Source organism: Zootoca vivipara, chromosome Z1 (genome assembly GCF_965207765.1).
Source record: "Zootoca vivipara chromosome Z1, rZooViv2.hap1.1, whole genome shotgun sequence".
NCBI lineage: Eukaryota > Metazoa > Chordata > Lepidosauria > Squamata > Lacertidae > Zootoca > Zootoca vivipara.
Genome location: NC_142583.1, coordinates 73028766 through 73055743, shown reverse-complemented (window position 1 = coordinate 73055743; position 26978 = coordinate 73028766). Strand labels below are relative to the sequence as shown.

At 47.3% G+C, this 26978-nt stretch overlaps 1 protein-coding gene across 4 annotated transcripts; it reads right to left on the bottom strand.

Moving 5' to 3' along the window:
* Positions 1–227: 227 nt before the first annotated feature.
* On the bottom strand, positions 228–26978 carry LOC118079502 (shootin-1-like). Of its 4 annotated transcripts, none has more exons than XM_088660734.1 (17): positions 26799–26978; positions 22662–22714; positions 21422–21482; positions 20167–20261; positions 16369–16525; positions 15194–15291; positions 14335–14416; positions 13693–13787; positions 12699–12845; positions 11765–11918; positions 10826–10946; positions 9875–9924; positions 7623–7735; positions 4923–4976; positions 2886–3159; positions 2549–2704; positions 1721–1999 (listed from the first exon to the last, which is right to left on the bottom strand). In XM_088660734.1, the coding sequence occupies exons 1-17, from the start codon at positions 26833–26835 to the stop codon at positions 1860–1862; spliced, it is 1887 nt and encodes a 628-aa protein (XP_088516860.1). In that variant the 5' UTR covers positions 26836–26978; the 3' UTR covers positions 1721–1859. The 4 variants fall into 4 exon arrangements, with proteins under 4 accessions (XP_034959591.3, XP_088516861.1, XP_088516860.1 ...); XM_088660733.1 differs by having other exon boundaries at positions 7623–7739; positions 9876–9924; XM_035103700.3 differs by lacking the exon at positions 2549–2704 and having other exon boundaries at positions 228–1999.

Genomic DNA, 26978 nt, shown 5'->3' with positions numbered 1-26978 from the left:
CTAGTGCTTCAATCCCAGGATCATAGTAAGACCTGACCATAGGACGCACCTAGTTTTTTAGAGGAGGAAAACAAGGAAAAAAAATATTTTCCTTTCTTTGAATTGTCATATTGAATTGTCATAGGCATAGCAGCCAACTCCTAGAGGCCTATATGCCTTTGCCCCCCCTTTAAATATCTGAGAAAGCTTCTTTTGCAAAGGGGGAAAAGCGCTGGTTTTTTTTTTTTAGGATCAGCTCAAAGTTGTGCAGCTTTTTTTGCAAATAGGTAAAGCCACGTTTTTTGGGGGGGAGGGTCAGCTCAGAGTTGTGCATCTTTTTTGCAAAGGGGGAAAGCTCCATTTTGTAGGATCAGCTCAAAGTTGCTGAGTTTCCTTGCAAAGGGAAAAAATCCTTTTTTATGGGGTTCAACTCACAGTTCTGCAGCTTCTCTAGGAAAGGGACCCATTTCTACAGTTTCCAGACAGATAATCTAATCAGCCAGTCACATGTCTTCCTCTGCAGACAACAATTGAGGCCTAGACAAGGGCCTGGGAGGGGCCCGGAAGGGAGCTAGCTCTCTTATCTCCCTCCCTGAGCTCTTGCAATCAGCTGCTGAGCGGGTTCCTTTCAACGTGCTCTTCCCTCGTGCTAGCCTTTAGCTCTTTCTTTCTTTTTTCTTTTTTAAAAAAGCATGATCTGCCTTTAGCCCCTGGGCAATTCGGCTCCAGGGACCACACATTCGCTCCATAAGACGCACAGACATTTCCTCTTACTTTTTAGAAGGAAAAAAGTGCATCTTATGGAACGAAAAATACGTTAAGCTTAATGCATGCACATGAAAGCTTCTACCCAGAACAAACTTAGTAGGTCTCTAAGGTGCTACTGGACAATTTTTTATTTTTTATTTCGACTGCATCAGACCACCACAGCTACCTACCTGAATCTACAAGCAAGGTCCTGACAAGGACAGACCTTTGCACCATGTGAGGCTGCTATGAGCCGAAAGCTCCACCTGTTGAACTTCCCACAGACCCGTGTCCCAGCTCAGAGCAGCTCCACATGATGCAAAGAGCTGTGTCTGCTAGGAAAGGGACCTGAGCACCCCAAAATCAGGCGAGGGAGGAAGACTCCTGGGCAAATGAATTCAGGCTCAGCTGCAACGGAGCAATTTGCTTGGCGTTTATTTTGTGCTTGTCTTCACCACTTTGCCATTGCCAAGAGGCTGGGGAAGTGGTTCCAGGAGATGGGACGACTTGCAGGCTGCTTCAGGGGGGTCCCGACTCCCTGAGGGGAGCGCGATCCTCCTGCTCATCTGAATGGGCACTGCTCTGAACAACATATTGTACATCTTCCTCCATATTTTTAATACTGTCCTCTATAATTTCTCTTTGAAAACTAGATAGAGTGTAATTAAACCCTTTCTTATTATCTTCTTTAAATACCTCATTTAACTGAAAGTACTGCAACCAATTGTTAACGTTCTCTTGAATCTTTTCAAAATCAGTTTTAATTTCCCTTCCTTTTCTATTAAAATATCTCTATATGTAAACAATTTCCCATCATCATCATCATCATCATCATCATCATCATCATCATCATCATCATCATCTTTTATTGATATTGCTTCTATTGGTGACAACCACAACAGAGTTTTCTGTTCTAGTAAATCTTTATATCTTTCGCAGATTGTTAGAAGTGATATCCTAATTATATGGTTATAGAATCCTTTGTGCACTTTCCCTTTGTCATACCACAAGTACGCGTGCCATCCAAATCTATTATCGTGTCCTTGAAGGTTTAGCAAATCTGTATTTTCTAATTTAATCCAGTCCTGAATCAAAGCAATACAGGCAGCCTCATAATATAGTTTTAGGCTGCTTCAGGGGGGATCCCGACTCCCTGATGCGAACGCGATCCTTCTGTTCATCTGAAGGGGCGCTACTCTGCACTGTGACTGAGCTGGGGCAGGCTCCTTCTCTAAACATGGTGGGATCGAAGCCTCCAGGTTGCCAGGGTCACCTTAAAGAACAAAGAGATGTTGGTCATTGTGAGAGATTAAAAAACAAACACAAAAAACCTGGTTCCTTAATACTTAAAGTCCCAGGACCCAGTATCTGGTTGGCCTCTGTTTTCTTCTACCGATAGGGAACCCACTTAAGGACTCTATACGGGCTCTTGGATACCCCATAAAGGAAAAGGAGCAGATGTTGTTTACAACATCTGCTTGAAAACCTCCAAGAAAGGAGAGTCTACCACCTTCACAGGGAGACTGTTGCAACACTGAACACCTCTTGCCACCATCAAGTTCTTCTGAATGCTTAGCTGGAATCTCCTTTCTCATCATTTGAATCCATCGGTTTGTGTCCTGCGCCCTGGAGCAGCAGAAAACAGGCTTGCTCCATCTCCCATATTGGAATATGGCTGTCCTATCTCCTCTCGGTCTTCTCTCCTCCAGGTTAAACATCCCCAACTCCCCCTTGCAAATTATCTCCTAATATGTTTCTGTAATTTTCTTGCAAGATCAAATCAATATTATTTTGATCCGCTGCGGTGCCTATAGACCGATACCTATTTGGTAATCTGGCCGTGCCAACTCCCTCTGGCAACTCACAGCATCTTGACACCTTTCACCAACAACTGGCAAAAGTAAAGAGGAGCCAGGGACAGCTATTTTGCTCCTTGTTCCTTCCTGGTGATGAGGGCAGCCGGGACTCAGCTCTACAGCTGCAAACAAAACATTATGAATGTGCTGTAAAGTGCATTATACAAATGCAACACTAGATGGCAATGGTGAGCCATGGGAAATTCAATATATTTTTCAAAACTTTTTTTTAAAAAGCGTTTTCACAACCTTTCAAAATACATGCCTAGATTCCACCCTGGTTTCAGCAAGAAGCTTGCGCACCTGTTGGACTTTTGCCAAGATCCCCAGAGCTCTCTGTGGCAGGATGTGGGTCTATAGCAGAGAGGACACCCGCCATGGCCTCCTGCACTCCAATGGGTGTGATGTGTTTTGTGGTCACGACAGGTTGCAGTTGTGGGACTTGGCCCTGCGCTGGGCAGTCAACCATCCGGCGACGTCTCTGCAGGATGGACTCCAGCTGGTTGTCTGTGAGCTTCCTCTGGCTGCCTTTACGTCGGCTTGACCTCCGCACTGGCCTCCTGGTGCCACTCTGGGCCTGAGAAGGTCGGAATTAATTAAGAGAACTGGCGCAGGATCAAGGAATAACATCAACTCCTGATAGCCGGAACATGGGGAGTCTTTCAAAAATGTTTAATTCGGAACTGTTTAATTGGCTCTTTTGATAGGATTGTGATTTGGCATTGTGGCTTCCATTGGATCGTTATTAATGAAAAAGTAATGAAAAATTAATTTATAAAGAAAGAAGGTTGGAATTAAATGCACCAGGGTGCTGTTAGAACCATAGAATTGTAGAGTTAGAAGGGATTCCCAAGGGTCATCTAGTCCAACCCCCTGCAATGCATGAATCTCAGCTAAAGGATTCACGGCAGATGGCCACGCAATCCACTGGTGGAGGAAGAGGAGTGCAGGGGGAGCGCACCGCCTCCTGCAACATGATCCTGGTGGAGTGCCATCACGGCTGCCCTCCTGCCTGCACTGGGTGCCATGCCCCCGTAGGCGGTGCGCCATGCCCCCGGGACGCGTGCCAGCCCCATGCCCGCCTGCTCTCCCCCCCCCCCATGCCGGAGCATGAAGCTCCGCCAGTGACCCAACCTCTGCTTAAAAAAAAGGAAGGAGAGACCACCATTTTCCGCTGTCAAAAGACCCTTACGAAAAGTCTCCAAAGCGCAGAGCTCAAATGACCACTTTTCTTCACATATGGCCTGATTTTATTTCTTATTATACAAATATTGAGGCAGCTGGTCACTCAGTGCCATTGGTATATGCAAAGACTATATAGAGCCCTTATTCTCAACAATAATGGAACTCATAGGTAACAAATACTTCTATTTTTTATATATATCCTTATTATTAGGCTATCCTTGTATTAATAAATACTTTATTAACTGCCTTCTCAGTAGTTGCGCTCATCCTGTAGAACGGTCTCCTGTCAGATGTCAAGGAAATTAACCACTATCTGACTTTCTGGAGACAGCACTATATGGGGAAGGCAGCACTATATGGGGAAGTTTGTAATGTGTGATGTTTTACTGTGGTTTTATAATTTGTTGGAAGCTGCCCAGAGTGGCTGGGGCAACCCAGTCAGATGGGTGGGGTACAATTATTATTATTATTATTATTGTTATTATTATTATATTTCTTTGTCCTTCCAGGCTGTGATGCTTTATATTTTTGATTCTTCATGTGTGTCTTCCCTTTGTTATATTTGCTCTTTGTTGTTGTTAATAAAGAGCAAAAGGTAAAAGTAAAGGTAAAGGGGCCCCTGACCATCAAGTCCCGTCGTGTCCGACTCTGGGGTTGTGGCGCTCATCTCACTCTATAGGCTGAGGGAGCCGGCGTTTGTCCGCAGACAGTTTTTCCGGGTCATATGGCCAGCATGACTAAGCCACTTCTGGCGAACCAGAGCAGCGCACGGAAATGCCGTTTACCTTCCCACCGGAGCGGTACCTATTTATCTACTTGCACTTTGATGTGCTTTCGAACTGCTAGGTGGGCAGGAGCTGGGACCGAGCAACGGGAGCTCACCCCATTGCAGGGATTCGAACCGCCGACCTTCTGATCAGCAAGCCCTAGACTCTGTGGTTTAACCCACAGCGCCACCTGGGTCCCTAGGAATAAAGAGCAAAGCAACAACCAAATGTATTTCGTCAATTAATAAATGACCCAAGGGCCCCCCCCATGCCAGCATTGCTACTGTAGTGCTGGACCCCATCTATTATTATTATATTATTATTATTATTATTATTATTATTATTATTATTATTATTATTATCATCCACCCACGCAGGTGATTCTTACCAGGAGACCCTGCAGCTCCATCGTGGTGCTTCTACGCTTGCTCACGGCGGCTGCCTGCAGGTGGAGAAGACACAGATGGGGAGCCCGTTAGGAAGGAACTTTATCTCATCTCCTCCTCCAAGGAGAGAGGCAGTGTGGAGTAGCGGTTAGAGCAGGGGTAAGCAACCTTTTCAAGCCATGGGCCGGTCCACTGTCCCTCAGACCATGTGGTGGGCTGGACTATATTTTGAAAAAATTAATGAATAAATTCCTTTGCCCCACAGATAACCCAGAGATGTATTTTAAATAAAAGGACACATTCTACTCATGCAAAAACACGCTGATTCCCGGACCATCTGAGGGCCGGATTTAGAAGGCGATTGGGCCGCATCCGGCCCCCAAGCCTTAGGTTGCCTACCCCTGGGTTAGAGCGTCCCTTGAGGACAGGGGAGACCAGGGTTCAGATCCTCACTCAGCAAGGAAGCTGACAGGGTGGACTTGGGCCAGCCGCTGTCTCCTCTCAGCTTAGCCTACCTGGCAGGGCTGTTGTGAGGAGAAAGAGGAGAAGAACCACAGGCTGTGGGATGTGATCCATGAGAGGCAGTCAAGTACAACATTCATTGTAATGCTAGAGAAGACGTGTGAGGGAATGTTTGGTCCAGCCAGTTCAAACTTCCTGTTCCTCCTGGCTGGAGTGTCCTTCCTTTTGCATGTGATAGAAGGTGGGTGTGACCTTACCTGTCCAGGTTACAAAAGGACGAATCACCTCTCTCTTTCTGACTTCCTTCTTTGACCAGCTTTTGGCTAGGACTCTGCTAGCAGAAGCACTGGGATTATTCCCCCCATATGGGGTAGATCCACATGTACATAGTTGTAACTAAGTCTGCCTCCAGGAATCCAACTGTGAACTGATGTGAGTAAACTTCTTTTATTGACTTTAAATAAGATTGTTGCGTCTTTATTCTTTTAAGAGGGATTCAAGGGAACTTACCAGGAATGTACAATTCAATCTGAGACAGATTGGATTGTATAATAGTGAGAGGCTTACACGAGCCTGCAACCAGCTATCTGCTGTGCATGTAAGAAAGGGGAATGTAACTCTGCTACATAAAGGAACTTGCTATCGCAAGTTAGGAAGGATGTTAATCTATCTATCTATCTATCTATCTATCTATCTATCTATCTATCTATCTATCTATCTATCTATCTAAATGTAAAAAGGGCATGTGGGTGGGTCTCCACTTTTCTCCGAAACCGTTTGACCGATTGCATTCAAATTCGGACACAACATCCCATGCCCGAAGGATCTTATAAAGTTTCCTAAAACAAATGTCACACCTGCGCCACGTAAAACACCAAAAACCCTGTGTTTCAAAACACACCACTCAGACGAAAGTGCATGCTGGGAAACGAACTAGGTTGCAAACCAGCGCCCTCTAGCTGCGGTTACACTGGTACTACACATATAAAACCTTCCCTCTCAACAGCACCTCGGCTCCCGTTTAAATATTAGGCCGAAGACTTTACGGACTAGGCCGAATGGAGGTACTGACTCGCCTGGGTGGGGGTTTGGGGGAGGAGGGCACGGGATAGCTCAGGACATGGTGGGACCAGTCACAGGGATGAGCCGGGGGTGGGAGGAGAAGGGGGGTTGATACGTCATGGGTCAGGACGGGGGGGGGAATCATAGGGATAAACCGGGGGGGGGGACATCACAGGGATACATACGCCTGTCTAAACAGAACATGCGTAAAACAGGGGGACTCTGAAGGTGAGGGGAGTCTGAAGGGAGACTCTGAGCCTCCATTTAACAGACTGAGCCACAGCAATGCGTGGCAGGCCCAGCTAGCAAACAATATATCCTCTCCTGCCACCCTGAATATTCCCACACGGGCATCCCCTTGTGGCGAGATTTACAGGAAAGAAGCAAGTGGTTTTGAGGAGGGATGTTGCCACTGCTAGAGAAAGACCTTGCTGGTTCAGGGAATCCCTTTGCTGAGCGCAGGGTTACAGCTCAGAGGTGGAACACCTGCTCTGAAGGCAGAAGGCTCCATCCCTGATGGCATCTCTTGTTGATTATGCTGTTTCAAATGTGCATTTTAAATGTGACTTCACTTATGAAGGTTTTTTTGTTTTGATTTGTTTTTTTTTAAATGTTCAATATTTTTATTGTTAACTTTGTGTTAAATATGTATTGTGTAGTTGACCTCCTTTGTAATGTTTTATTTTGAAATCTTTTAGTTTTCTGTTAATTATGTTGCTTTGACTGTATATATTTGAGTTTCTTCAGATTGTTTCATTGATGTTCTGATATGCCGTAAACCGCTTTGAGATTTTTCTTGAAAATATAAAGCGGTACAGAAATGAAATAAATATAATAGTAATAAATAGTAATAGTAATAGTAATAATAATCTCCAGGCAGGGCTGCGACAGGTTCCTGCCCGAAACCCTTCTGCCGCTCAGAGTGGACAATACCAAGCAAGATGGACCATTGGGTCTGGCTCCTTAAACAGCAGCTTCCCACAATCCTCAGTGGCAGGGTACCTGCCCTGCTTGCAGAAGGACCCAGGTTCAATCCCTGGCGTCCAGATGGGGAATGTCCCCTGCCCAAAACCTGGGATTGCTGCTTCCAGTCTGGGTAGACAGCATTGAGCTAGATGCGCCAATGACTCTGGATAAGGCAGGTTTTTATGTTCTGCGCTCCCAGTCTGCTTCTTTACCTTGGACAAGCCCCCAGCGTCCTTTCTGGCTGGCCTCAGGACCACCCCGCTTTTGATCCTGGCCATCATTTCTTCCACTGCTTTAGACTTCACATCATCCGTGCAGGAGTTTGCTGCCGCCAAGAGGGAAAAGGGATATTTGTAGGGATATTTATTTTTCAAGGGTAAAAACCCAGCCCTGATGTCTTTTCGCCTTCACAGTGGGCCTGGATGCATCCGAAAGGGCCTCCTTCGAAGGGCCTTCGAAGTTTGAGGGGTTGGCTTAGAATCTGGGAAGGGACCCCCAAAAGTCATCTAGTCCAACCCTCTGCAATTGGGGAATCACAGCCCTGACAGTTGGCCATCCGGTCTTTCTTTAGAAACCTCCAGTGAAGGAGAGCTTGACCCACGCCAACAACTTCATCTACCCGGATGTAAACATCTTGGAATCTCCAGGGTTTCCACCCTATTTTGACGACATTTTGGCTGGTCCAATAAGAGACGCAAATTTAGAATCTTTTCAAGAAGACAGAAACCCTCCGTTAAAGAAGTTATTTCCCCTTTGCAAAGCCCACAGCGGGGTATGAGAGATAATAAAAAAGCAGAATATGTTAAGAAACAGGTTAAGGAGCAATGCCCCTGTAATTCTGGACAAAGAAACAATTGAGCACGTGCTTCTCCAGCGCCTATATTATAGAGACAACCGTATTAGCCTCATCTCCCCACTACTCCATAAGTACTCAGGATGCTACAACATACTGTACCATGTTGCCAGGTTCTGCAGAGCAGCGCTCAAAATCCGCCGGTTGATGACCTGCACCACAAACTAGTTTTAATGAACACCCGTATCAGAGTGCTCTGTAAACTGATAGCCAGAGCCTTTTATGCTCTTCCACATCCGTTTAATGTTCCTAATCCTTCTTTTAGCTTCTTATAGTCTTTTATATATACATACCTTCTGTTTTAATCATTTTAGCTTTCCAAAACGTTCTACAGATTTTGAATGGTTGTCTTTGTCATGCTGGCCACATGACCTGGAAGCTGTACGCCAATAACGCGAGATGAGCGCCGCAACCCCAGAGTCGGTCACGACTGGACCTAATGGTCAGGGGTCCCTTTACCTTTACCCCACCCTACTTGTGCTGGTCTATGACCGTAACAAAGATTTGATTGACATGTTAAGGAGGATGAAATTGGATAAGGCAGAACCTTGAAATGCAATTGTGTGTAATTTGGGTTATAAACATTGACACTGGGTGTGTGGGAAGTCACCCGGTTTGTTGAACTGAAATATCACTATTGAGTAACAAATGTAACTTTCAATATGCAGAAATCATCATCATCATCGTTTAGCTGTGATTCCTGCATTTCAGAAGGGTTGGACTAGATGGAAGGGGGGTTATTGGGTTGTTGTTTATATTTTGATTATATATTTTGTGTTTTTATATTTTGATTTTGTTCTGTGAGCCTCCAGGTATATAGTAATAATAATAATATGTAATAATAATAATAATAATAATAATAATAATAATAATAATAATAATATAATATACTATTTATACCCCGCCCATCTGGCTGGGTCTCCCCAGCCACACTGGGCGGCTTCCAACAGAAAAATACAATACAATAATCTATTAAACATTAAAAGCCTCTCTAAACAGGGCTGCCTTCAGATGTCTTCTAAAAATCTGGTAGCTGTTTTTCTCTTTGACAACTGTTGGGAGGGCGATCCACAGGGCAGGTGCCACCACCGAGAAGGCCCTCTGCCTGGTTCCCTGCAACCAGGTATAGGGCGGTGTATAAATTCAATAAATAATAATGATCCTCGGAGGTCCCCTTCGGACTCCACAATCCTGTGACCCTACAATCCTCAACACCATCTCCTTTTAAACCCACTCAGGCAGCGGCGGCTATCATGCTGCCCTTCAGATGGTGCAGGACTACAACTCCCATCATCCTTGACCATTGGCCATGCTTCCCGGCACTGATGGGAGTTGTAGTCCAAAACCTTGGAGGCAGGGGAGGGAGATGGGTGCCCCATTGCCCACCCCAATCTGGCCATCCTCTTTGAGTCACAGATTTCATACGGTGGCCAGTGTGACAAAGGGCTTCCTCTTGTCTGCCTTGAATCGCCTGCCCTGAATCTGTTATTCCTTTGTTGCATCCAGCTGCCTTCTGGGTACGGGGTCACCACCCTGCAGCTGAGCTCGGTGCAGGCAAGTGCTTGAGGGGGGACGCACCCCGAAACCTCCCTCCCTCTCTGATCCACTTACCGCATTTCGCTTGCTGCCTTCCCTTCCTCTGCCTGAGGGCAATCAGGGGGCTGCAGAGATGGAAGGATGGAAGAAGAAATGTCAAGACCGGTCCATCAGAAGAGCCCTGCAGGATCAGGCCCATAGCCCATGTCACCAGGATCCTGGTCTCACTGTGGCCAAACAGGTGCCCACTATGGGAAACCAGAACACAAGCACACGTGCAGGACTCTCTCGTCCCATAGTTTACAGCAACTGGGATTCAGAAGCATCGCTGCTCCCAACTGTGGAATCATAGAATTGCATGATTGGAGAGTTGGAAGGTACACCCAGGGGCCATCTAGTCCAACCCCCTGCAATAGAGGTAAAACAAAGATGCTGTTGGTCTCCCCATTCCGACATCATCTGGCCACCTGTCATGGATAGGGTTGCCCTATTCCTCAAAGTGAAAATCCAGACAGAGTTGTTGAACTTTTATTTTGGGGAGTTTTATTTTTGGGGAACATCTCTCCCCCTCCAAAAAATAATTCATTTGGGGCTTTTCTTTGATTTTTAAAATAATTTTTAAAGACGTCCATGTTTTCCAGGACATTTTGCCAATTCAGCAAAAATCCGCCCAGGCACCATTTTTCTGAGCGATTCCTGGACATGTCCGCGGAAAGCAAGACGTATGGCAGCCCTAGTCGTGGATGCTTAAGCTGAGATTCCTGCCTTGCAGGGGGTTGGACTAGATGACCCTCATTGCTGAGATGAGCCTCTTCAGACATGCATAATTTCAATCTGTGCTTTAATTGTTTTTAAGTGTTTGGAACAGTTGCTTTTATCTGTGTTTACTGATAAGCTTATTGTTTCGCTCTCCATTTCAACCGCTTTGATGGTTTTCATTATATTCGAGCAGCATATAAAGTTTAATAATAATAATAATAATAATAATAATAATAATAATAATAATAAATGGCCAGTGATACTTACTCCACTGGGACATGACATGCTGGAGGGGGAGGGGGAGGAGGAGGAGGAGGAGGAGGAGGAGGAGGAGATGTTTCGGAAGATGGGGTCCCAGTCGCCTTCGCCTCTTCTTCCAGGGATTTCACTGCAATGAGAAAGGCAGGGTCTCAGGCCCCCACAAAGAACGTGGCCTTTTTTGTTTTTTTGCAGGGTGGCAGCCCTTGATAAGGCTGTGTGTGTGCATGGCACTGATTGGCCACTCCTTGTGACGTCACCCACCCACCGCAATCCTTGTAACAGTTCTGCAGTTTTGCAGCAGTTTGAAGAACTGAAAAGGAAAAATAAGGGGTCATCTCCCTCCTGAAAGACACACTGAGAGACGCTGGCTGCACGGCAGAATGACTCAGTACAACCATACAGGGAAAGTGCCTTTGGAAGTTGTATAAGCAAAATTATTTTGTGACGTCTTAATTACTTTATTGTCCATTGCATTGCTATTCTTTAGGAGTTGATGCTTTATAAATACTCCTTTTTTAAAAATGGATGTGACTGTACTTGTTATTTCCTGACACCGAGGTGAGAATGATGATTAATGTTATTTTTTCTTTATTATTGGAATGGCTTAAACACTTAAAAAAAAGAAGAAGTTTTAAGTAATATGTTGATCCTTTTGGATCCCAAGGTTCTGAAGTCGTAGAATCACAGAATGACAGAAGAATAAAGTTGGAGGGCACCTCCAAAGGCCATCCAGTCTGACCCCCTGCCATGCCACAATTGCAGCGAAAGAATCTCTGACAGGTGGCCTCCCAACCTGCCAGGTTGTATATACACCATAGCCTACCTTGGCCAGTAAAGCGAGATGAGTGCCGCAACCCCAGAATCGTCCGCGACTGGACTTAACCGTCAGGGGTCCCTTTATCTTTACCTTTACCTTTCTAATCCATGCAACCGAAAATGCCGTACCTCTCTCTTCCAGAGCCACATTCCTCTCCTCCGCTCGGAGAAGCTTCTTCCCCAGGTGGACCTTCTCTTCCTCCGCTGCCGCCAGGGCAGCCAGGAGCCTGTGGAGTTCTTCCACCCGCGGCCGTCCCAGCAGCTGGGTCTCCAGGTCCTTCACCTGGAGAGCAAGGAGCAACGTGAGCAGACTAGGAGCCTAAAGTGAAGCCCCTTCTCCCAGGACATCCGAGGGATGTGGAGCAGGAAAGAGGCTTCCCTCCCAGCAACACTTGAACTCGGGACTCGCCTCCCATTAGGCAAAGTGAGGCAAGCTGAGATGCTGAGAGAGGCAACAGGGATAGAGCTCCCCCTAAGGAAGCTACCCCACCACCACTTCTGAAAAAGCATTCATTTGCATTGCAGGGGGTTGGACTAGATGACTCTTGGGGGTCCCTTCCAACTCTACAATTCTATGATTGTTGGGTTGGGTTTTGCCCAGGCAGCAAAATGTCTTGGGCCAGCTCTGGGTCACTGGTATCTGAAGAAGTGTGCATGCACACGAAAGCTCACACCAAAATAAAAACTTAGTTGGTCTTTAAGGTGCTGCTGAAGGAGTTTTTTTATTTTGTTTCGACTCAGACCAACAGGGCTACCTACCTGTAACCAGATACCTCTGTGGATGCGCAGGAGATTCAGGAAAGACAAGACACAGCCCCTCCTTTGCATGCTGTAGAGCTGACCTCTGGAACTCCCTGCCAGAGTTCCAGTCTAAACCAATAAGGCTGAGGAAGGGAGTCTGCCTCTCTCAATATTCACATTTAGGCGTAATTTTAAAACATTTAAATTTAAGTTGAAAAACCAAATAAATAAATTTGTAAAAAAAAGAAAGTGGATGGATGGATCAAAAGGGCAGGAACCGGTCTCTGCTGAGGTTCTTGGGCAGGTGGAGCCCCAAACCCACCTTAGCCTGGTGCTCTTGCTGGGCTTCTTCCAGTTCCCGGGTCATCTTGGCCACCTCCTCCATGGCTTGGAGAAGCTGGGTCTCTGGCCCAATATTCTGCATCAGGATCATGCTCTGCCGGTTGGCCTCCTTCTGCTTCACCAGCATCTGTGACATGAGAAAGGGGTGGGTGGGAAGCTCAGTGGTTAGAGCAGGAGCTGCAATTTAGAACCAGTCATTTCCACAGTTGAGCCCTTATTTCAAATAAGCCACAAGGAACATGAGCGACTGCCGGCCAGCTTCCTGAGGCCCAGAGTACCAAATCATAGAAGAGGAGTGGTGGAAGGGACCCCCAAGGGACATCTAGGCCAACCCCCTGCAATGCAGGGATCTCAGCTAAAGTATCCATGACAGATGGCCATCCAACCTCTGCTTCAAAACCTCCAAGAAAGGAGAGTCTACCACCTTCAGAGGGAGTCAGTTCCACTGTTGATCAGCTCTTACTGTCAGAAATTTCTTCCTGATGTTGAGTCGGAATCTCCTTCCTTGTAACTTGAAGCCATGGGTTTGAATCCTACCCTCCAGAGTAGGAGAAAACAAGCTTGCTCCATCTTCAACGTGACAGCCCTTCAGATATTTGAAGATGGCTCTCATATCTCTTCTGTCTCTTCTTCTCCAGGCTAAACATACCCAGCTCCTTCAACCATTCCTCAACAGGCTTGGTTTCCAGACCCTTGATCATCTTGGTCACCCTCCTTGTGCACACCTTCCAGCTTGTCAACACCCTTCTTATATTGTGGTGCCCAGAATTGGACACAGCATTCCAGGTGTGGTCTGACCAAGGCAGAATAGAGTGGTGCTATGACTTCCCTTGATCAGGACACTAGACTTCTATTGATGCAGCCTGGAACAGCATCAGCTTTTTTTGCTGCTGCATCACGTGGTTGGCTCATGGTTGCCAGAGGAAAACAAAGCATGGTAATTGTGGAGAAAGGCTTGCCCCTTGAATTCCTACCTGGCGGGCAAAGGTCTCTGCTTGCTGCCTCAGTTCCTCCTCCAGATCCAGCTGTTGGGACACCTTGCCGTACTCCTCGGTGAGTAGCCGGGACACTGGGAGAGAGGGGGCAGAAGAAGAAGAAGCCTCAATCACCTGTGCATCAAATGAAGGATGGGGAGGAAAAGGGGTGTGTGTCCCTGGAGCGAGCAGAGGCTGAGAGGCCCTCTGGGTCCACTGTGGCTCCTCCCTAGCTTCCACTTTAATTTGGCTTGAGTGACATTTGCTTGGATGCAGCTTCCTCTACCCTCCCCACAAACAAATGGGAATGAATGCAAGTTAAAAGAGCCAACATCGTCTAATCTCCCTGCAAAGAGATCAGGATGGAAATACGTAGCTCATCTGGCAGCCGTGACGGCCCTCCTCTGCCTCCACAGTTGGGGGCAGCCATGCTTCTGAATACCGGGAAACCACAGGAGGGGAGAGTAGTTGCTCTCGCACTCGGATCCCGCGTGCAGGTTTCCCATCATGGGCCTCTGGCTGGCTGCTGTGAGAAGAGGAGGCTCGAGCAGATGGGGGAAAGGAAGTAAATGCCAACTCAAGAAGGGAGGGAGCTCTGGGTGCAGGAAGACCCTCTTCCGGTGACCTTTCCCCACAACTCACCTCGTTTGACCCTCTTCAAAGCCCTCTGACGCTCTTCCACCAGAGCCTGCAGGGATTGCTTCTCAAAATGCTCTTCTTCCACCTTTGCACAAAGGAGATTTTGCTTCTGTTTCATTTTTGTTTTTTCCTATTTTATTTATGATTTTCAGTTGTATACATTTCAATAGTTTTACAAGCATTCTCAAACCTAGACAGCATCTTAAAAAGCAGAGACATCACCTTGCCGACAAAGGTCCGTATAGTTAAAGCTATGGTTTTCCCAGTAGAGATGTATGGAAGTGAGAGCTGGACCATAAAGAAGGCTGATCGCCGAAGAATTGATGCTTTTGAATTATGGTGCTGGAGGAGACTCTTGAGAGCCCCATGGACTGCAAGAAGATCAAACCTATCCATTCTTAAGGAAATCAGCCCTGAGTGCTCCCTGGAAGGACAGATCGTGAAGCTGAGGCTCCAATACTTTGGCCACATCATGAGAAGAGAAGAGTCCCTGGAAAAGACCCTGATGTTGGGAAAGATTGAGGGCACTAGGAGAAGGGGACGTCAGAAGACAAGATGGTTGGACAGTGTTCTTGAAGCTACCAACATGAGTTTGACCAAACTGCGGGAGGCAGTGCAAGGCAGGAGTGCCTGGCGTGCTCTGGTCCATGGGGTCACGAAGAGTTGGGCACGACTAAACGACTAAACAACAACAACAAGCATTCTAACATTCTGAAACTCGACTTCGAGTTGACTGGGGTTCAAAAGGAAGCAACTAAAACAGCTGCAGTTGAGACAGAGCCAGACAGAGGGGGATGCCCAGTGGTTGTCCTGTCCCTGCTGACATAAATCCTGGCTGTGCCCATGGAGTATCCCACAATACCTGTTCCTGGAGCTGCTGGACCCGATCCTGGAGCTCTGTCACTTGCATGGCCAGTTCCTTCTTTTCACCCAGCAGCAGGGAAACCTTCGCTTGAAGGTCTGGGTAAAAAAGGAGGAGAAAGGGAAAGGTGAATTTGAGGGAAGCTGGCTCCTTAGAGGAGAGACGGTTGCCAACTTAGCAGCCAGACCACAGGGCAGACTCTTGGGACTCAGCCATACAGCTGCAAAAGTATAAACTTTTAAGTGTGTTTTAAGTGCATTATACAAATGTGACACTAGATGGCGATGGTGAGCTTAGGGCAATTTCAATATATTTTTCAAAACGCTTTTTTTTAAAAAAAGCATTTTTATATGTGTCTAGAGTCCACCTTGACTTCACCTCCTGGCAGCTGAAAGTTGGAAAAGTCGGGACAGACAAAAGAAAGTTCTTCTTCACACATCGCATGGTTAAACAGGGGAACTCCCTGACACAGGAGGCAGCGAGGGCCTTGAAAGAGGCAACTATGGATGTCTACAAGCCAGGATGGCTCTGCTCTGCCTCCACAGTCAGCAATGCTCCTCGATACCAGTTGCTGGAAATACCAAGTTGCTCTTGTGCTCAATCCGGCTTGCAGGATTCCCTTTGGGGCATTTGGTTGGCCCCTGTAACTTGTATGGATTATAGAATCGTAGAATTGTAGAGTTGGAAGGGACCCCGAGGGTCATGTAGTCCAACCCCCTGCAATGAGGAATAAACACTCACACACACACACACACACACACACACACACACACACACACACAGTTGCACGTGCAGAATAGAAGGCAAGAGGTGAGGGGGGGCACTGGATTTTGGCCTTGCACTGCTGAAATTGGAAAGGCCTGAGTTCTCCCCTGTAGGTCCCCTCCCACCTGGCAAGGCTGGAGCAAGTGGGAGGGGAGAGGCAGTAACTATCCGACCCTCAGACAACACTGCAGGGCTGTTGTGTTGCAGCTGGGCACCGAAGAAGGTGCGAGAGGCTTCTCTTGAATGCCACCTCTCCATCCTTAAGGAAGCTTCGTCTCTTCCTCCAAGGTTGGCCGCCTTCACTGCTGCAGGATCAGTGCAGGATTTTGCACAGTCCCTGCCCATACCTCTCCCCGCCAGCTCCTCCTTGGTGGGCTTTGAGCCGGAGGGGGAGCGACAACCCGACTCACCTTTGATTTGCTGCAGGTATTGGCCCACTGGATCCAGGACTTGCTCGGTGGGGATCTCCTCCTCGTTGCCCGGGTTGATGAGGTCCCCCGGGAGGTGGGTGAGCATGGGCAGCAAAGCCACGCTGATGCGCTTCAGCTTCTTGTTCTCCCTGCTCACCTGTGGGGGTCGAGATGCAACGGCAAAGGTAAGCCCAGGATGATCATGGGAGCCGGGGTGGAAGGGTGGCTCAGAGAAAGAGCTGCAAATCAAGGTGTCTTGCGGGACAGATCAAAGAAAGAGTTAAACTGTGGAACTCACTCCTGCAGGAGACACAGGGCCGGGTTTAGGTCTGATGAGGCCCTAAGCTACTGAAGTAATGGGGCCCTTGATATGTCCAGCTGTCCTTTGCATAGCTGCCAAGTTCTCCCTTTTTTAAGGGAAATTCCCTTATGCTGAATAGGCTTCCTCGTGAGAAAAGGGAAAACCTGGCAGCTATGGTCCTTTGCCAACAACAAATTGTCACTGTTTTTGTGTTGAATAGATGCTATATAGTAATTTATGGACCTAAGAGGTATCTAAAGCCTTTTGCACATAACAAAATATGTATTTTATCAAAGTAATTGTTGAACTGAAATACAAATAATAATAATAATATAATAATAATAATAATTTATTTATTCCCCAGCCACTCTGGGCGGCTTCCAACAGAAAAATGAAATAAAACAATCTATTAAACATTAAAAGCCTCCCTAAACAGGGCTGCCTTCAGATGTCTTCTAAAAATCTGGTAGCTGTTTTTCTCTTTGACATCCGATGGGAGGGCGTTCCACAGGGCGGGCGCCACCACCGAGAAGGCCCTCTGCCTGGTTCCCTGAAATTTGGCTTCTCGCAACGAGGGAACTGCCAGAAGGCCCTTGGCACTGGACCTCATCCGGGCTGAATGATGGGGGTGGAGACACTCCTTCAGCTATACTGGACCGAAGAAGTACAGTGGTACCTCGGATTACAAACGCTTCAGGTTACAGACTCCGCTAACCCAGAAATAGTACCTCAGGTTAAGAAGAACTTTGCTTCAGGATGAGAACAGAAATCGCGTGGCGGCGGCAGCGGGAGGCCCCATTAGCTAAAGTGGTGCTTCAGGGTAAGAACAGTTTCAGGTTAAGAACGGACCTCTGGAACAAATTAAGTTCTTAACCAGAGGTACCACTGTATATTAATATATATTAATACAGTGGTACCTTGGGTTACAGACGCTTCAGTTTACAAACGCTTCAGGTTACAAACTCCGCTAACCCAAAAATAGTACCTCAGGTTAAGACCTTTGCTTCAGGATGAGAACAGAAATTGCGTGGCGGCGGCAGTGGGAGGCCCCATTAGCTAAAGTGGTACCTCAGGATAAGAACGGTTTCAGGTTAAGAATGGAACTCCAGAACAAATTAAGTTCTTAATCCGAGGTACTACTGTAGTGAAATTTTGGGGGCCGCCAAGAGAGTGGGGCTCTAAGCTATAGCTTGTTTAGCTTGTACGTATATCCGGCAGCAATGGCTGCTATCCAATGAAAGAGGATTTATGGAGGAGAGGACTATCTCTGGCTCCTATCTCTGGCTTCTTCAGTGTATCTGAAGAAGTGTGCATGCACACGAAAGCTCATACCAAAATATAAACTTAGTTGGTCTTTAAGGTGCTACTGAAGGAATTTTTTTATTTTGCTTCGACTCAGACCAACACGGCTACCTACCTGTATCTGGCTCCTAGCTTAGCAATGCTTCCAAATCCCAGTTGCTGGAAACCCCAAGAGGGGAGAGTTGCTCTTGTGCTTGGCTCCTGCTTCTGGGTTCCCCATAAGGGGTGTCTGGCTGGCCGCTGTGAGAACTGGATGCAGGACTAGATGGGCTACTGGCCTGATCCAGAAGGCTCTTTCGATGCTCTTTCACCCTGCCTGAAACCCTGGGGAGTCACTGCTGCTGTTCAGTCAGTGCCGGATTTACGTATAAGCTAAACAAGCTATAGCTTAGGGCCCCACTCTCTTGGGCCCCGCCAAAAAAATGTAAAGGAAAAAGAAACTGGATGTACAAAATATAAGATAAAAACAAATAGAATAAAACCTACATACAGCAAATGGCTTTAGATACCTATTAGCAGGGCCAGCCCTACAGCCAGGCTGGGTGGTGCAGGGCGTCAGGGCGCCCGCCCGCCATGGAGGTGCGCCCCCAGCAACCACGCTGTGTGCTGCGCCCGCCTGCCGCGCTGGGAAACGGGGCGAGGCGGGGGCACCGGAGGGATCCGTCGCACCACGGCGCCAGGGCACCAAATATACTTAAGATGGCCCTGCCTATCAGGTCCATCAATTACCATATAGCATATATTCAACAACAAAAAACAGTGACAATTTGTTGTTGACAAAGGACAGCTGGACATAGAAAGGGCCCGTTACCTTCAGTTGCTTTGGGCCTCACCAAACCTAAATCAGGCCCTGCGTTCAGTGCTGATGATTCTGAGCTACATGAATCAATGATCTGACTCTGTATAAACAGAGGGTCCAGCGGTCAAGAAGTCGGTTTCTGCCTGTGCTGCAGAGGAGGAGGAAGCCCATCTAGGAGAAGGGAAACTCTGACCCTAAGCCTCCGCTGCCTTGGGGAAAGAAAAGTCTCAGGAGTAAAGCCTACATAAATCCAGAGCGGAGTCCCTAAGGCGGTTGGATGGCGTCTTGTGTGCCTCCTTCCGGCAGCTCCTGCAGCCAAGCTGGGGCCAAACATCTTGCTCTGCTTTCCTTTGGACCCCACCAATGAGGCCAAGAGGGAGTGGGTCCTGCCATCTTGGCAGCCCAGGACATCCATGTTGAGGTTTTTTCACTGTGTGTGTATGTGCAACTGGTCACATAACAATTAAGAGCTGGCAACATGCCCAAAAGAGTGATTCAGCAATCTCCAGGGCTGGATAATTTGCCTAGTGATAGAGCCTTAGCAACAGCTTGGTGATTGGTTCAGTAATCCTATTAGACTAAGGGTGAATTTGTGGGGTTGTGTGGAGAGTTGGTGGTGTGTTTCTGATGTGGTTATTGTGTTGTAGAGAGATAGAGAGAAGTACTGATCTATGTACTGTTTGTTGTTTTGTTCTTGTAAATAAAGCTGTATATAGTTACACAGTACTAGTGGCAGTGAGTTCCTATGTTCCTGCAACTTGCCTTCATCTTGCAACCAAGAAGTTTCCGCTGTGCCTGCACTACTCTGCTGAGTTCAACTGGTATAGTTGGCTTTTAAGCCAGGTTCAGCCTTGCCGGTCTTTAACAATCCAGACACACTGCCCAGGCTTGTGCCCCAGAGAGATCACTTTGGTGCTGCTAATGCAGCAAAAACATGGGGGGGGGCAGCCTTTATGAATTACCGATCTCTGCAGCCACAGCAGACTCTGCGATTCTCCAGCAGTTTGACTTCACCCCCGGAGGCGCACTCCATTGCTTCTCGGGACAGTGGGATGCGAGCAACTCCAATGATACTTGATGTGGGTGGCAAGGGGATGACAATGAATGACTCATCACAGGAAAATGGGAAGTTGCCTTAAACAGTGCCAGGGCAGGGCCCCCTCTGGCTCAGCATTGCCTACTCTGACTGGCAGCAGCCAGGGTTTCAGACCAGGGACATTCCCAGCCCTCATTGGAGATGCCAAGTGGGGTTGGAGCAGGGATTCTTTGCATGCAAAGCAAGGGCTAGACTCCTGAGTTACAGCTGTTCCCCAGGAGGGGCTGGAAGGAGCCCCCCTGTGCTTAGGACACCTCCAGGTTAGACGCCTTGCCATGTCCACCAGCTCACCCGGCTTACCTGGGCTGCATAGGCTTCTGCCTGCTCTCGGCACGACTTCTCGATTTCATACTCTGCTTCCAGGGTGGACAGCTCAGCGAGCAAAGCCTGCGAAGCTGGGAATGAAAGGAGGGGAAAAGCTGAAGGACATCTCTAGAGCAGTTCCCCCGGACTTTCCCCACTTGGTGACATAAATTCATCCTCAATGCCCATGACCCTACCCTGCAAAAAGCATCCTTCAGAATGGCGGTTTGCAGGACCCACTAAGGAAGATAACTGAAGTGTAGTTGGGTTCCCATGAGGCAAGACACAGCCATAACAACAAGAACCTTTATTGAGCTGCATAACTGGGAAACAGGGGCAAAGCAACTGCTTATATACATTTCTGAAAGCCTGGGCCACACCCACTCCCAACGTGATTGGCTGTCTAAACTTCTAAGCTGCGAATCACGACTCAGAGTTCAAGGGCCAATGGCAGAGGCCCAAATCCTGAAATGTATTGAACCAGAACACAGGAGCTCAGAATCCTTAGTCCAGACTCAAGCTCAGGCTAACACAGGACACTGAATACATAACAATAATAATGCACAATCAAATTCAAAACAGAAACCATTAATTGCACTTTTATTTTAAACTATTCAGGTGTTGTGAACCACCCTGAGATCTGCGGATGAAAGGTGGTATACAAATTCAATTAACAACAACAACAAACAAGCAAACAAACAAACAAATAAACCATATTAATTTATACATTAAAACTATTCTGTTTAATCTGTTGGACAAAACTGGTGAACTTGATCCAATGATACCAGCTTTCCAAAGTCTGATAGTCTTGCATCTTACTGCCCCACTAGGGAATCCCGAAGCCCTTTCAGGTTCGCTACTGCTCACTGTCTGCTGCCGACAAGGGAAGTGTCCTGAGCACATCCACAAATCCCATATGCCTGGGACCTGGTTCTGCACCCTGTTCCCAAAACAAACGCCCAATCAGATTCCTCTGAGATGCCCACAAGCCAGACACGGGTGCAGTCGCCCCCTCTCATCCTGAGGTTCACCACTGTGAACAGTCGGGAGCAGGAAATGCAAGACACTGCTAGGTGCTGCCACCCCAATTTCCGAGCAGTGAGAGGCTCCAGGCATTCAGCAGGTTTGGTTTCCTTGGAATGAGAATCAGCAGAGATTGTGGCGTCTTCGGGATTTAGAGTTTTATTTATAAATCTATGCAACCTGAGCATAAGGGGCTCGCAGCATTAACACCCCAACAGACCATGCTTACCATACTCAAATTCGGCTAGTTTTTTCTTGGCTTCATCCCTTTCCTGACAAGCAGCCACTTCCTGGAGGACGGAAGGGAACAAATGTTTCTGGGTCACTGATGTTTCCGATTCTAGTCCTGCCAGCAGAGTTGCTTTTGCTAAGCAATCATCCCCTCCTTCCCCATCCTCAGCACAGCTGCTCATGCAGACTTCAAAATCATTCCCCCCCAGAATTTAGAATCATAGAATTCTGGAAGGGACCCCTGAGGGTCATCCAGTCCAACCCCCTGCAATGCAGGAATCACAACTAAAGCAACCCTGACAGAGGACAGCCCGACCTTGGCTTAAAAACCTCCAAGAAAGGAGGTGATCTATTCCATTGTTGGACAGCTCTTACTGTCAAAAAGTTCTCCTTTCTTGTCACTTGAATGCACGGGTTTGAGTCCTGCCCCCTGAAGCAAAACAGCGGGAGTGATTAGAAAGCCACAGTGAATGCTTGTGAGAATAGGACTTTCTTTGAGTCATGATTTGCCGGGGCTTCACTCCAGAACCTGACCCTGACACCTATTTCCCATTCTTTCCCCATGAGGACTAGAAGCTTATTTTGTTGATCATTGTGGCGAGATACACCGGTAAAAGGCCCCCGGATGTTTAACGGTCTATTGACCTAATACCTCCCTTGCCTATTTCTTCCCTTGCTGCCACCAACCAGTAAGTCTGTGTACTGGTACACAATTGATTGGAATCCAGTCAGGTGAACAGTGAACAAAACAATTAAGTTTATTTAAGTGAAGATCTTACAAGCATAGAAATTATTATTGGTTTCTCAAGTACTTTTCTTTAACCTTAACCTTTAGTATTAGTTCTCCCCCTGTTCCTCCCTGACGGAAGTTCCCTTCTTATTACTCTTACAGATTCTGCACCACAGCTCACCTCACTAGCTTCTCTAAGCCTCTCTCTATCTAAAAATCCTCTCCACCTCTCTCATCAACTCCCATCAACTCAACTCATCTCCCGGTTATCTCCCCCTTCTGACTGCCTGCTTCTCCTTATATATACTGTACCCCTGCTTCTGCCTGGAGAGCTCCCATTGGCTGTTTACCTCCCTTGCAACTGAACTCTTGCTAGCCCCTAGAGGTGAAACACCACAATCATTGATGGTTTTTTTTTGGTATGGTTTTATGTTTTTATGCTTGAAACTGCATCAAATATACAAATATTTTATAACTGAATTTTTTAAAAATGAAAGGACTCACATACCTTGGCTTCTTCATCTTTCTCTGAATCGGAGTCACTGTCAGATTCAAAAATGGCTGCAGAAGAACAGGAAGAGAACGTCACCACAAAATGCTCAGGGGCAGCACTGAGGGTCTGCTAAGACAGGCTCCCCCAGCCTCCCCCAAACTAGAATCATAGAATCGTAGAGTTGGAAGAGACCACAAGGGCCATCCAGTCCAACCCCCTGCCAAGCAGGAAACACCATCAAAGCATTCTTGACATATGCCCGTCAAGCCTCCACTTAAAGACCTCCAAAGAAGGAGACTCCACCACACTCCTTGGTAGCAAATTCCACTGCTGAACAGCTCTTACTGTCAGGAAGTTCTTCCTAATGTTTAGGTGGACTCTTCTTTCTTGTAGTTTGAATCCATTGCTCTGTGTCCGCTTCTCTGGAGCAGCAGAAAACAACCTTTTCCCCTCCTGTATATGACATCCTTTTATATATTTGAACATGGCTATCATATCACCCCTTAACCTTCTCTTCTCCAGGCTAAACATACCCAGCTCCCTAAGCCGTTCCTCATAAAGCATCGTTTCCAGGCCTTTGACCATTTTGGTTGCCCTCCTCTGGACACGTTCCAGCTTGTCAGTATCCTTCTTGAACTGTGGTGCCCAGAACTGGACACAGGTGAGGTCTGACCAGAGCAGAATACAGTGGTACTATTACAGTAATACCTCGGGTTACGAACGCGATCCGTTCCGGATTGCTGTTTGTAACCCAAATAGTTCGTAAACCGAACGCTGCGCAAAGCGCCATTTTGTGCATGCGCAGACTGCAATTTTCACGCTTTGCGCATGCGCAGACCGCGCGCGCCACTTCTGCGCATGCACGCGCGGCGAAAACACTTCCGGGTTTGCACAGTTCGTAACCCGAACTGTTCGCAAGCCGAGGTGTTCGTAACCCGAGGTACGACTGTACTTCCCTAGATTTACATGCTATACTCCTATTGATGCACTCTCCTGGCACTCTCCAGATGTTCTGGAGTACAACTCCCACCAGCCCATCAATCCATCTGTCCTTGATCATCATATCGCTAGTTAGAAATCTCCTCTCTCCTTCTAAAACACCCGCCTCCCGCCTGGTTCTTGCAGCTCTCTCCCTCTCCACGTTGTCCGCACAACAACCCTGTGAGGGAGATCACTGGCCCAAAGTCATACAGTGGATTTTCTTCAATTGCGATGCTTAAGACCACATAAACATTTGGGGCCAAGTGGTGTCCGAAGGGGGGACCCTTCAAAGTGGAGTCCGCAGGTCGATAAATTGCACGGGCTCCTACAGAGGCATCCCTCCACCTTAGCTTTGCACCTTTGCTTTGGAAATTAAGTCTTGCAACAAGCAGAATTGCAACCAGGTAGCTAAGGAGCAGCCTTATTGCACAAAGCAGAAGGCAACATCAACATCCCAGTGAGGGAGAGCAAGGCCACGGGTTCATCTATTGGTGTCTGCAAATTCCTTCACACATCTTCACGGCCTTCTCAACTTTATACCTTTACAACCTCCTTTCGGCAACATTCTTTTCATTCTTTCCTTCACTGCCTTAACATCTTAGGTTCTCCATCAAGGCACATATCATAACTTGCCCACTGCAGTTAGGGCTGCCATACGTCTGGAATTTCCCAGACACAGACGGGATTCGACCCTTGTAAACATTGCCAGGGCGGAAGTAGCTTGGATTTCTGGGGAAATACCTCAAAACTACTTCTTTTTTTTGAGATTTTGCAGAATAAGCTCAACAACTTTGCCAATGGCCTCTGCCCAGTAGACCTGAAGGAACGTCTCTGCTCCCATCGTCCAGCCTGGACACTGAGGTCCAGCTCCAAGGGTCTTCTGGCGGTTCCCTCACTGTGAGAAGTGATGTTACAGGGGACCAGGCAGAGGGCCTTCTCGGTGGTGGCGCCCTCCCTGTGGAACACCCTCCCATCAGATGTCAAGGAAATAGACAACCGTCTGACTAGAAGACATCTGAAGGCAGCCCTGTTTAGGGAAGTTTTCAAGATTTAACGTTTTACTGTGTTTTTATGCCTGTTGTCTTTGTCCATGGAGTTTTCTTGGCAGGGATACTGGAGTGGGTTGCCAAATCCTGCTTCAGGTGGCAAGAATACACAGAGGAATTATACCAGAAATATATGGAGGTCTCGTACACCCCAGGTAGTGTGGTTGCTGACCTTGAGCCAGACATCTTGGAGAGTGAAGTCAAATGGGCCTTAGAAAGCACTGCTAATAACAAGGCCAGTGGAAGTGATGATATTCCAGCTGAACTATTTTAAAATTTTAAAAGATGATGCTGTTAAGGTGATACACTCAACATACCAGCAAGTTTGGAAAACTCAGCAGTGGCCAGAGGATTGGAGAAGATCAGTCTACATCCCAATCCCAAAGAAGGGCAGTGCCAAAGAATGCTCCAACTACCGCACAATTGTACTCATTTCACACGCTAGCAAGGTTGTGCTTAAAATTCTACAAGGAAGGCTTAGGCAGTATGTGGACCGAGAACTCCCAGAAGTGCAAGCTGGATTTTGAAAGGGCAGAGGAACCAGAGACCAAATTGCAAGCATGCGCTGGATTATGGAGAAAGCTTCATTGACTACGCAAAAGCATTTGACTGTGTCGACCACAGCAAACTATGGCAAGTTCTTAAAGAAATGGGAGTGCCTGATCACCTCATCTGACTCCTGAGAAATCTCTATGTGGGACAAGAAGCTACAGTTAGAACTGGATATGGTGGTGGTCCATTGGTGGTGGAGTCTCCTTCTTTGGAGGTCTTTAAGCAGAGGCTTGACAGCCATCTGTCAAGAATGCTTTGATGGTGTTTCCTGCTTGGCAGGGGGTTGGACTGGATGGCCCTTGTGGTCTCTTCCAACTCTATGATTCTATGAACAGATTGGTTCAAAATTGGAAAAGGAGTATGACAAGGCTGTATATTGTCTCCCTGCTTATTTAACTTATATGCAGAATTCATCATGCGAAAGGCTGGACTGGATGAATCCCAAACCAGAATTAAGATTGCCGGAAGAAATATCAACAACCTCAGATATGCAGATGACACAACCTTGATGGCAGAAAGTGAGGAGGAATTAAAGAACCTTTTAATGAGGGTGAAAGAGGAGAGCGCAAAATATGGTCTGAAGCTCAACATCAAAAAAACCAAGATCATGGCCACTGGTCCCATCACCTCCTGGCAAATAGAAAGGGCAGAAATGGAGGCAGTGAGAGATTTTACTTTCTTGGGCTCCTTGATCACTGCAGATGGTGACAGCAGTCACGAAATTAAAAGAGGCCTGCTTCTTGGGAGAAAAGCAATGACAAACCTAGACAGCATCTTAAAAAGCAGAGACATCACCTTGCCAACAAAGGTCTGTATAGTTAAAGCTATGGTTTTCCCAGTAGTGATGTATGGAAGTGAGAGCTGGACCATAAAGAAGGCTGGTCACCGAAGAATTGATGCTTTTGAATTCTGGTGCTGGAGGAGACTCTTGAGAATCCCATGGACTGCAAGAAGATCAAACCTATCCATTCTGAAGGAAATCAGCCCTGAGTGCTCCCTGGAAGGACAGATCGTGAAGCTGAGGCTCCAATACTTTGGCCACCTCATGAGAAGAGAAGACTCCCTGGAAAAGACCCTGATGTTGGGAAAGATTGAGGACACTAGGAGAAGGGGACGACAGAGGATGAGATGTTTGGACAGTGTTCTCGAAGCTACGAACATGAGTCTGACCAAACTGTGGGAGGCAATGGAAGACAGGAGTGCCTGGCGTGCTCTGGTCCATGGGGTCACGGAGAGTCGGACACGACTAAACAACTAAACAACAACAGCAACATGTTTTTATATATGCTGGAAGCCGACCAGAGTGGCTGGGGAAACCCAGTCAGGTGAGTGAGGTATAACAACAACAACAACAACAACAACACCACCAACAACAACAAAACAACAACGGTGGTGATTTTATGTGTCCGGATTTTCACTTGGAATATGGCAACCCTAAGAACTTCGGGGCCGCAGGAGGATTTGAATCTGCGTCTGCCAGGACCCAGCCTGGCACTCTAACCACTATGCCACCGCTTTTGCCATGCTTTCCCTCTCAACCTGCTTTATGGGCAGGCAGATTTCCCATCCTTACCTGCCAGCTGGCTGAGATCCTCCTCAAGAGGGTCCATTCAGGTCCAGACTGTCTGTGCTCAACTAAGAGCTGCCCAGCCTGGTCTGCCCCTTCTCTCCACAGTTGCATGAAAGGGATGAGGCTTCCCCAGAGAACTGAGAAGTGAAACCTCTCCTCCTCCTCCAGTGTGAGCCAAGTCAC